Below are 11,696 nucleotides of genomic sequence, written 5' to 3'. Positions count from 1 at the left end.
GGAGTGGGCAGGGAGGTGGCGTGCCAACGGCTTGGAGGAGGAGCTACGTTTTGCCAAATGGCCGCCAATTGTTAAGCAATTGTTAAGAAGTGCAATGTTTGCACGCTGCGGCTTCATTCCTCCCGCAATTTGCTCTTTGTTTTGTACGCCGTCTGGCAGTTTTTGCAAGCGGGTCTGGGTCAACATTTGACGCAACGTTGTGCTCTAATTTAACACAAACAAGCGTCGGGAACGGCAAAGCGCGGCGTGACGGCACAGCTTTGGCTTTTGTCGCTCTTCAACAACATCGCTCGGGAGCCGCCGCGGCCCAGCCAACTCGGGTTTCCCCCTGACATTTTTCTGACATTTCGGCGTCTGGATGAGAGGGTCCGTAGGACGGCTCCAGCTGTCCCGTCTGTAGCATCCCCGGGGGGGGGGGGCTTTCAGTGTCGACACGCCAGCCGATGTGCGCCTCTGCGCTCTGTTCCAATCTGGCTGCTGCACACGCGGCGGCAAAGTGCTTTGAGCGTTTTTCTTTGATGTCCTTGAAAGCCCAAGCTCAAGGTCAAGTATGCTTTGCCTCGTATGAAGACGATTTGAATTGTCCAACTAACAAATTGCTGGCAATTGATACCTTTTGGTGCGCAGGACACGTGCCGACGTCTTACGGCCTCGTCATTTTTCACTCGTGCGGCACAATAATTTGCCTGCAAGGTTTAATTGCGACTAGTTGGCCAAAAAGGGCACAACTAGTTGTCGTAGGCAATAGCATAAACGCTCAAAAGGCTTTCTATGATGCGTCCGCAAGCAGAACGAGATGAGCAACTGCCCCCCCCCCCACCACCCCCATTTCACCCCAGGATCAAATGTCTGCCCCCTCCCGCAAATGTGCCTGAATAATTAATTCGGGATCAAAGAACAATCAATAGCTTTTGAACACGAGGCCAACGTTGCTAACGCGCGCATGCTAGTTAGCGCTCGCCGCAGCAGCGTTAGCGACTGGCGACGGTGACTTTTCCCGTTCCTTTCGTGAACCTAAACTTGAAGCCGCGTGCCATCGAATTCCATAAATGGGAAATGCGATGCCTCCAGCTGACTTTGAGACGGGGCTCCGCCCACTTTTAGATGGCCCGGGCGATTTAGCGTCACCCATCTGTCGAGGGTAGCTGCCTCCTCCGCTTGGGGGCTCATTTGGCCAAATTCCCTCGGAGGATTTTCTCAAAGTCGTCTCTGCGCCATGCGTGATGCAATGAAAAAAAAAATTTAATAAACATGCGCCGACTAAGCTGCATTTTCATTGGCCGAAAGGCATCGCCAGGCACTTTTCCTTTGTGGCCGACCCGTTCGTTCGGCACTGAAGCATTAACGCCGTCCATTTTCAACAGCCTCACTTAAATGTATCCGACCCAGCTATTTTCAATCATATTTGTCTTTTAATTTTTTTTTTTTTAAATGCTAATACTCTTGAGGCGACCTAAATCGCACGGCTACCGCAGAGTGAGCGTTACGATATATCTCAGACAGTTTGCGTCCAAGAAAGTTTGGTTCTCAAAAGCTACTTTCAATACTCGGAATTGGTTCCTAATGCGTCCGAATGACAAACGACGTGCCGACCAACCAAAAGTTTGCATCTGTGCAAGAAATGGATCGTATTTGGACAGATGCAGAAGTAGGATTGTTCTTTGCCGCTTTTTTTTTTCCAGACCGATAGCAACATGGCTAATCACTCGTTTACTCGCCAATCCCAAGTAGCGATAGCACTAGTAAGTACTTTTGATGTATTCAACGTTTATGAAGACGGTGACGGATAATTGTACTCAAAGACGTTTCCGCCGCACGCAAAAGTTGATTGATACTTGTGTGAAATCAGTTCAGTGTAGCGCCTACTAGTGGCCAGGAAGACTTGCTTCAGTATCCCATGGCTGGGATTGACCAACTTGCGATACCTTGAAATATCGTGGTTGTTTTTCTTTTTTTTTTTTGGGAGGGAGGAAGCCGCGGACAAACGATTTAAGATGCTTCCTAACCGCGGCATGTCAATGTTTTTTTTTTTTTTTAATTCAGTGCGCTATTGCAGTAAAACGGAGGAGGATCTTTGAATGAAAAAGGGCTCAAGTATTCTGTATTCTCCGTCCACCATGTTGGACCATCTCATGGTTCAGCAGAGCGTGTCAGAGTTCACACACTCTTATCGGAAAGCAGTAAAACACGGTGCCCCTGTCGCAGGGAGAAATGTTTGGGGGGCGGGGGCGGGGGGGGTGTTCCTTCAGGCGCACACACTTATAGCTCCCGGCGCGCGTGTGATGTATTATTAAATAAAGTCGAGCAACGTGCGTATGTGACATTTTCCTCTTTATCTTGCAAACAGCCCCCCCCCCCGCCCCCGCCCCCCTCCTCCTCCACGCAAACCGATGTTTACCGCTTCCATAATGTGCCCGTTTACAGAGAATCAAAGAGTAAATAAATAGCGGGCACCAGCATGGTGTTAAACGGGCAACATTTGCATTTGTGTCAAATGAATCGAGCGGCGCTTAGGGGAGGGGGGGGGGGGGGGAGGTTTTTAAGCTTATTATTACAGCCGTGGATCACGGGAGGGAAATTCATCAGATAAGCCGCTTAGAGTGGCCTTTATTTTCCTCGACGCTCTGCAGCAGTATTTGCTCCGCGTGTGTGTGAGAGAGCCGGAGAGACGGAGAGAGATTCTCCGGGGAGGCGTCCCGACAATCCCGCCGCGGCCCAACTCCCCCGCGCAAACGTTGCGATTCGACACTGCGACGACGACAACAAAAAAAAGAAAGAAATGGCGGCAAATAAAAGCCGCCTTCCCAATTAGTGCTTTGTTTGGAGACGTGTTTCGAGGTCACGCGGGTCAACAACAAGTTTGAATGTTTTTCCGCCACAAGCCCCTCCCACCCACACACACACTTAAACGTATTTATTTTGGGCCTTGAGCGCAACAATTGCCCACCTTTGCTTTTAGATGATACTTGGCTGCCCGGGGGGGGGGGGGGGGGGGGGGATAAGAAATGAAAGACAGGATAGGATGGGCTCCAGCGTCACTCTGGTGACACCGGGGCGGGAAAATGGAGGGCTTGTGTTCCTAATGTTGTGGCCGCTGAGTGCACGTTAACGATGTCCTGCGGAAAAGGTTAATGAGAGCCGACGACCAGAAGAGGCAATTTGCGCGCTTCTCTTTGTTTGCTTTCACAAAGTTGCCATTAGGCTTAGAAGATTTGTGCGGTTTCAAAGTCTCAGTCAGTCCCTCGCGCCGGCGGTCACAGAGAGGAAAGCAAATGCTCTCCCGCCGACAATTATTTCCCAGAATACGCTTTAGCAAAAAGCCACCGCAAAGCAGACCGCCGGGGCGGATGGGGAAGGCGCTGCCGCGCGTCTTCGTCCTTTTACGAGCTAAGATCCCGGTCGGCTCGCGGCTGCCGACTGACCGGGTTCCCCGCGTCACGTTTGACTTATATTGACTAAGTTGTTGGCTGCCAGCCAGTTCCAAAGCAGAGTTGCCCCCCCAATTGCCAGCCCTTCCCTTTCGGGGCCTTTTGAAGCAAGACCCGCAAAGAATTTTGTCTTCTGTGGCAACGTAAGCACCCGCGTGACCAAAAGAAGAGTCTGTCTTTTGGTCTTCTTTATCCATCAGCAGTGGCGGCAGCTCAAACCGCAAACCTTTATGGATTCATCTGCCGCACAATGTTCCGGATCATAAACAGTCGGAGGATGCGCCTCGTGGCATTTTCCTTCCAAATTCAATCAAAGAAAGACCGCTTTTGTTAAGGGCTCCAGACTTGGGATGGGAAGCGGCCGCTCCCGATGGCCAGCCATCTTTTCAAGATCCCGCAGAGCCGTCTTAAGGTCCGTATACTCGCCCCTGCCTGTCACGAGAGGTACTGCAGGGTTGCCTTGACATATTGACTGCACGACCACTCTCGTAAACTCACGTTATCTTTCCCTGTGGAAATGACTAGAAAGACCATTCATCCTTTCCGGCCTCCCACCCCCCCCCCAAAAAAAAACAACAATGTATGTCACGTAGAGCACGTGTTATTTGAATGAGAAGCCGGATGATGAGGTCAGAATGAAATAAAACTCAGCTCAACTCAGCTCCAGTAATAGTTTTTTTGTTTTTTTTTTTTTACAGAGGATCAAGAATATGTGCCTGTGAGTACTGGTTTATCTGTCCACATGCTGTTCAAAATATCGGCGACTGAAAGGGGCGAAAGGGGCATCGGTGCTCATTGGGTTAGCCCGCCTATGGTGTTTCCCATTTTGTGTTAGCATTAAGCTAGCTGCTGAGGCGCCGCGATACGGATGTAGTCGTTTGCCACACGCAATGCGAGAAAATATCTTTTATTCTTACTATGAATTTATTTATTTTACTTCAGTTCAACCGAGCGTGAACATTTTGAAGACCGTTGCGATAAATATATCTGACAAAGGCGCACCTCTAGGTACAACTATAGTGGCACACGAATGTCAGCTCGTGCCTTTTTTTTTTTTTGCCTCACGCATCACATGCAATTATCCAACTATTTGTCCTAATTGTGAGCAGAGCAAAGCGCGTCCTCGTTTTCCATAAGTATTGAAATAAGAGGAGAATTTCTCCACACCACTTCCCCTGCTTGCCAGTAGGTGGAGCTTGTCTCCTTTGGCTGGAGAGGAGGAGGAGGAGGAGGAGGAGGAGGAGGATGAAAAGCTGGAGCTGGAGATGATTAAGGCGGCAAGAGAGGAGAGGAGGGGATGGCAAGCAAGGGGGGCGAGCGAGAGAGAGAGAGAGAGAGCAAGCGTCAGCACTCCATGCGTTAAAAAGGGCAGATGGTAACGGCGGGGAACAGGGGAGCAAAGCCCTCCTCTGGACGCGCAGCCAAAGATCAGGGCGGCCACTCAACGCATGCGGCCGGAACGCGCCGCAGTTAAGCTGGCCGGCAGAACACATCGGCGGCGGCGGCGGCGGCACGCTGACAGTGCTGCCCATGCTTCCTCTTCTTCTTCTTCTTCTTCTTCTCTGAGCCCACGCTGACAGGACACAGCAGAGCAGCAGCGGAGGAAAAAAAGTGTGCAAGGAGGAAGAGAAGGAGCCGCGATTGCAGCGGGCATACCGGGGGCAACATTTGGGAGCAAGCCCCGAGCCAAAAGCCAAGCGGAAGAAAAGAAGGAGGCGCATTTAGGACCTGCGAAATATTTCAAGGAGAAACTTGAGAATTCATCGGCCCGAGCGGCAGGCAGCGCGAGCGGACTCAACTCTGCGCGTTGCGCTCTCAGCGCCAGTCCGGGAAAAAAAAAAAAGTCGTCGAGGAGCTTCCAATGGCGTGCTACTACATCGTGATCAGCTCCACCCACCTGCGTGACGGACAGCTCAGGAGCATCAAAGGGGTGTTCCGAGGACCAATCGGAGCCGGCGGACGCAAAAACAACCAAACGGTACGCCACTTTTTTTTTTTTTCAAAGAAAGCCCTTCCCGATACCTTCGCGCATCAATGAGAAACGTTATCGGGGCCCCGCCGCCCGACTTTGATTGGCAGGTGCATCATCACTCATCTTTTTTTGGCACCCAGCAAATATGTTGGCTTGGACTTTATAGTGGGGAAGCGAGGGGCGCGTCATGAAAATAATCAAATCAAATCACTACGCAAGGCGCAGCAGGCTTGACAAATGACGACGGATGTTCAAAATTGTCAGCCTGCTAGCACAAATGTCGAAAAAGTTGGGGGGGGGGGGTGCGTTCCCCCAAATTTGGGCATGACCGTAACCCGCCCTGATGACTGACATTCGAGAAAGATGCAAAGGTTGCCATTTTTGCGACAGTCCATTAAAAAAAAGGACTGAAGGCAGATGCTAACGGGCTGATTTGGAGGAATCGCAAAATACAAAATCTTGATGTGATCAAGATTTGTAGCAAAATGCTCTCAACGCAAAGAGCGGCTGCCAAGAAAAAGCTGCGGCACGTTGGCAGACGCAACGAGCGCATTTGGCCTTGATTTCCAATCTAGAAAATCTCGCTTTGTTGAGTTTTTGCTGCACAAGTATGCACTTTTTTTTGGGGGGGGGGGGGGGGGGGGGTAAACGCTTCGTCAATAATTCACTGCAAGTAATTTAGCGGGCCCCCATTGTGCGTTCGGCGATGTGAATTCCCCGCGTGATGCCCCCACCCGGTCATGAGGTCGGCGTCCACATCACTTGGCCCCGCCCCCTGACTTGATTGTCAGCTCTCTAATCAAAGTGTTTGCACAGTTAATTAATTGCTGCTTCCATTTGCTTAATTGACTGGAGGCGCAGGGAGGGAGGCAGATGGGCTGGGGAGGGGGTGGCGGGGAGAGGGGGGGGGGGGCTAAGCTAAGCGCTCCACTGGCTCGCCGGCGGCGGTGGCGGCGACGCCACGCTCGGCAGCCCGGTCGAGTCTCGGCCCGGCCCGGCCTGGCCGGGCCTGGAGCCGAGTGCCTGGCGCCGGCGCTCCTTCGATGATGAGCTGCCAGGCGTAATCATCGCAACTTTGACAAAAAAAAAAATCAAAAACCTTTTAATGAAAAGCACCTCTCGCATTCAGACGCGGCGGAAAACTGCAAAACTCGTCATTTGAGTACACTTTGATGGTGAATGGGGGAGTTTTTCAGGGAATAGATTTGGTCTACGGGACAAAAAAAAAATAAGCGAGTTGGCAAATGGCGAAAAAAGAAAAAAGACGTTTTATGGGAAAAAAAACGTCTGTCAGAGAAAACATGAAAAGGAGTTTTTCTTGAACATTTTGTTCAATTCAACATAAAAGTGAGCTTACAAAGTTTTCGAGAAGTTGTATTTCGCCAAGAAAAAGTCATCCCACAAGAATTCTTTTTTCCTTGTTAAAAAGAGTGAAACTGTTCCTGTTGTCGAGGAATACTTTTCATGAATGATCTCATGACTGCCCTCTTGTGGCCTGGATGTTGATCACGCCGACGTCAAGTCCCCACTGCGCGGGAAACGGCAGCAGATGTTTTGTCATTGCTTGCTAACGAGCTTTTAAATAGCCACTTAAGCGCTTCCAAAATGGGCCCTACACGTTTTCCCGCGGCTCCGTTTCCTCTTCCCGCCTCCACCATCCAACGCTTTGGACCAAGGTGGTCATTTCCGGGGATTCTTGGACTTGCGGTTGGACCAGAGTTTAAGTTCTGCCGTTGCAACCGATGGATGCGCGCTAACATTAGCCTTAGCCTTAGCGGTAAATTGGCCGGGCCACCTAGCAAGAATCAATTGTGACAAACACGACGATACGTTTCCCAGGAATGGATTTACTAGTACTACTCTAGCAGCTCGCGCTAACATTAGCATTAGCCTTAGCGCTAAATTGGCCGGGCCACCTAGCAAGAATCAATTGTGACATAAACACTACGATATGTTTCCCAGGAATGGATTTACTAACTAGTACTACTCTAGCAGCTCGCGCTAACATTAGCCTTAGCCTTAGCGCTAAATTGGCCGGGCCACCTAGCAAGAATCAATTGTGACATAAACATCTACGATATGTTTCCCTGGAATGGATTTACTAGTACTACTCTAGCAGCTCGCCGCCCTTCTCCTAAAGGATCATGCTAGCAGCGTAGCAGTGGCGGCTAACTAACCAGACAGCGCTAAAACTATCTCTAAACCATCGCTTGCGCTCCTATGAGCTCAAAACTGGCGCCGCATTCTTTTGGACCGTGCATTTTATTGCCATGCTAGGAATTTTTCCCCTTAATCAGTGTTTAAAAATAAAAAACAAACAACTTTTGCACAAGTTCTCCAGTAAGACACGAAAGCTGTCAAAGTAATGACGCGAACAAGTTGAAGAAGAGAATTGAAGTCAGAATGAGTGATTTCAACCCACGGCTGCGTCCGTCACCTTTTCCCGGAATAGCGCGCGATATATATATATACGGCGAGAGTTAATTGGCAAACAAGCGCGCACGACAACCGCCAGTCACCTCGGATCCTCGTGCGCACGCCGACTAATTTTATCTCCGTCGGCGCGGGCGGCCCTCTGATGAAACGGCGTGAAAGCGCCACGCCTCCTAATAAGCCGCCGAGATCTGACATGTTCTTTGCGCGGCACCAAAAAAAAAAGGGGGGGGGGGGGAATAATAAATAAATAAAACCCGAGCCTTTTAAGCGGGAGCCGACTCCGGATCATCTTAAATATACATTAGGTTGGTGATTCCCCGCCATTCGCTTTGCCGCAGGAAATGAAGCCAGTTCACATTGTGGCTCTGAAAATGATGCTAGATTGTAATAAACAAATATCTAGTTTTCAACTCATCAGTTCTCCGATTTTTTGGGGGGTCAAATTATCGGGATTAGCATTTTTGGGAATTGAAATAAAAAAATAAAAAACAAATCGCACCGAGTGGTTCAATTAGCTTAGCGGGTGTACGCGTCACATTTCTGCTAGCTTGATGTCAAATATGCGCCTTCAATGTAGCTTTTTGATTTTCACCATTTCCTCCCCTGACCTCCATTACCGAGCTAAGTCACGGCTCAATCAGCCTCCCCCTGCCCCCCCCTCTTCCCTACTAATAAACGATCCTAATCCTCAAATGGACTTTGCCCCCCCCCTTTCCAAAAAAAAAAAAAAGTTATCCAATTGGAGATTTCCCGATCTCAATTCTCACCACAACTCAATGAGACAGACGATGAGAGAGCAAAAGTGTGGGCGTGCGTGCGTGCGAGAGCACTTGACCTTGGGAGCGTAGTCTCGACTAATATTCGGAGGATTACGCTGGTAACGTCATCAGCAAAGGCATAATCTCGGCATTAATGGGAAATCTACACAGCTGTCACTTCTTTTCTTCCTGAAGGGGAAAAAAAATGCTACATTGAGTCGGCTTACATCCAGATTTTTCTATGCAAATTCTTTAGAGTGCCTTATGGTCTCCTGTCGGTGCATGCTTGACGCTGAAAGGAAGCTCGAAGAGAATGGAGGAAGGACTTTCTTTGATGAAAAAAAGTCGCACATTACAGCCAGCATGGACACTTGGGCTTCGCACTGTCGAGGCCGCTTTAGAGTGCCTCGTTGTCTACAGGGAACTTTTTTTTAACTTAGCCATTTGTGGCCATTTTTATTTTAATATTTTTTTTACTTGTTAAAATCTGGCAAAAGTTGTCTTACTGGAAAACTTTTATTTTCACGTTTCTTTCAAGGGGTCAAAGAAATTTTTCTTACGATCCGAGCGAGCAAGCACGGCCGCTTTTAGAACGCCGTCGCTCGTGACTTAACGATGCCATCTTAATGAACGAACGTCTCGGCCTCGGCAAACGTGTTGATGAGTCCTTCTCGGTTCGAAAAGCGCCTGCGGCGTCAACCCGACTCATGAGCCGAAACTTTGAGCGGGAAAGATGCTTCCGAATGGCGTTTGGGAATTTTTCCCAAATATTGGCGAGCCCGGCCGACGCGTTGCCGCGGCAACGTCCATTAATGTACCGCCGCTTTCTCCGCGTCACAAGAGTTTTTTTTTTTTTGGTGGAGTATTTAAGGGTGTCGTTGTCACTGCAGGTATGTGTGTAGTTGTTGCTATCGTTGTGTGTGCGTGTGTGTGTTTTTTCACAGATGTCATTTCTGAAGTCGACGCATTTACACTTCTTGCTAGTTTTGCTTCTTGCTGTAGATGACTTGTTGTCATAAATGTGTGTGTGTGTGTGTGTGTGCCTTGAACTCACACAAACAACTTGGCTTCTCGCTCCATAAATTAGAGAGATTCCTTCCTTCCGTGTGTGTGTGTGTGTGTGTGTGTGTGACATGACGAGTGTGCGTGTGGCGGGAACTCTGTGGATGTGTGAAACATCAGCCATGACTGAGGAGCCATCTGCTGCCCACAGCCATGCGTGGGTGTGTGTGTGTGTGTGTGTGAGTGTGTGTGTGTGTCCTCCTGTGACAGCGCGAGCACTTGGCCGAAGCATCCGACTTATTTCGTGTTCTCTGACGGGAGGAAGCGCGTGAAACGTCAACACAGGCTCCCGGGCTTCCTTTTTTGACAACCACTTTTTGGAAGTTTCCACGGTAACGAACAGCCGGCTCGCGTGCCCCCCCCATCCGTCTCAGCCGAAAAGCGTACGGGCCGCCGCCGCCTTGAGACAATTTCAAAGTGTCTTTAGGCTTTATTTGCGCAATCATTCGTCTTGATCCGCCCCCCCCCCCCGCCATCTCCCAAGCTCCTTTTTCCGCAATGTAAACCAACTTTCAAAATGTGAGAGAAGTCGCACGTGACGAGGTCAGAAATGGCCGAGTGCGTTGTTGCGACTCTTCGGGCGCATGGTGTTGCGTCGAAAGGCTCAACGCGGTACGCATCCAAAGTCGAGCTCAAAAGGAATTTGCCGCTGTCCATTTGGAACAGTTTTAGGACTTCCGACGGTCGACTGGACTGATTTCTGAGCGGCAAAAATGACTCCTCTCATTTCAAGTGTATTTCTCGAGCGCTTTCGAAAAACCAACGGTGAGAAAACAAAACGATCCCTGAGAAGAAAAGCCCAAAAACGGTCAAAACGAGCCTGCCCGAGGGATCATTGGCATCATTTCCAAGCCAAATCCCGTCGTGGCCCTTTAAGAAGAACTTGCAGGACACCCCCCCCCCCCCCCGGGACCCCCCTCGCCATCCCCCAGACAATGATTTTTCTTTTTCTTCCCAAGATGTTCTCCACGCGGGTCGCGTATATCTATTGATGTAGCTACTCCATCGCCATGGCAACCGAGGGTAGCGAGCCGGCGCAGTCGAAAGGGCGTCATGGCGACTCGGGTGAACCCCGCCAACGAGGTGGGCGGAACCGTCAGGGGGCAGATGGATGCTCGCCAAGCGTAATGGCAACGGCGGGAAACGCCAGCAGATGGACGAGATGCAGAGTGAGGAAGTTTACCCACGCTCGCGCGCTCCTTCGCACCCCCCCGGCCCCCCCCGCTCCGTTGTGTCAATGATTCCCCCACCTGCTGAGCTGCGGGAAATGAGCCAATCTTCACTTAATTGGTCTGGAAATGATCGTCGATGCAACCGGAGCCACGCTATGATTGGTTCGGTGCTGGATTGGCCAGCCGTCGTTGGGTGGGGGTGGGGGCTTGGGGGGGGCTGTCACGGTGCTATTCGAGAGCTTTTGGTGAAAGCGGCCCCCGTTTTGCTGTGGAGTACTCATGCATTCATTTCAATTAAGAATGTTTCAATTAAGCAATGTTTATGTGTCACTGGCCGGGATCCTAATTGTGTCCAACAGAGGGAGACAAACATTTTTGGAGCAGGGGCAAAGACAAGACACAAATTGTTTAAAATTAAAAAAAAAATTTGGTGTTGGTGTTGAAAGTTGTGGTGGCTGACACTAACGTGAACACGTGAATCTTCTTTGGTGTGTTAACGGTTGTCATTGCGATGCGATTTGAGGAGCCAACTCGTTTCCTTTTTTTGAAGTGACGCCGAGTGTCAAAGCTTCGAGAACCACTGCGATTGGTTTCTTTCTTTGCTTTTCTTTGCTTTTGTTTTTTCACCGGTCGGCCCTTTTAGCCTGCTTGCAGAACGGCTTGTTTTTGTGTTCTTGCGCCTTTTCCTTCTCATTTGTCTCCCCTCGGGGACTTTTATGACTTTGCCTTTCCAGTCGTCGTTTCATTTGATTTCTGTCTGCGTTTTTTGTTTTTTTGTTGTTGTTGTTGCTTTTTTTGCAATCACCGGGCCGCCTTTCTTCTCCCTCGCCTCGTCTTCTCCTTCAATTGGTTTCTCATTCTTCTGCCT

The 11,696-nt window shown here is 49.9% G+C and overlaps 1 protein-coding gene across 1 annotated transcript in view; it reads left to right on the top strand.

Annotated features, from left to right (window-relative positions):
- Positions 1-4,664: 4,664 nt before the first annotated feature.
- Positions 4,665-11,696, top strand: part of LOC127610312 (zinc finger protein 804A-like) — a 19,406-nt gene continuing 12,374 nt past the window's right edge. Inside the window, exon 1 of the mRNA XM_052080289.1 lies at positions 4,665-5,406. Coding sequence (XP_051936249.1) covers positions 5,290-5,406 — 117 coding nt within the window. The 5' untranslated portion in view covers positions 4,665-5,289. The remainder of the gene's footprint in view (positions 5,407-11,696) is intronic.

This window comes from Hippocampus zosterae, chromosome 11 (genome assembly GCF_025434085.1).
Source record: "Hippocampus zosterae strain Florida chromosome 11, ASM2543408v3, whole genome shotgun sequence".
NCBI lineage: Eukaryota > Metazoa > Chordata > Actinopteri > Syngnathiformes > Syngnathidae > Hippocampus > Hippocampus zosterae.
Note: the sequence above shows the minus strand (reverse complement) of the source record. Positions and strands in the feature narration are given on the sequence as shown.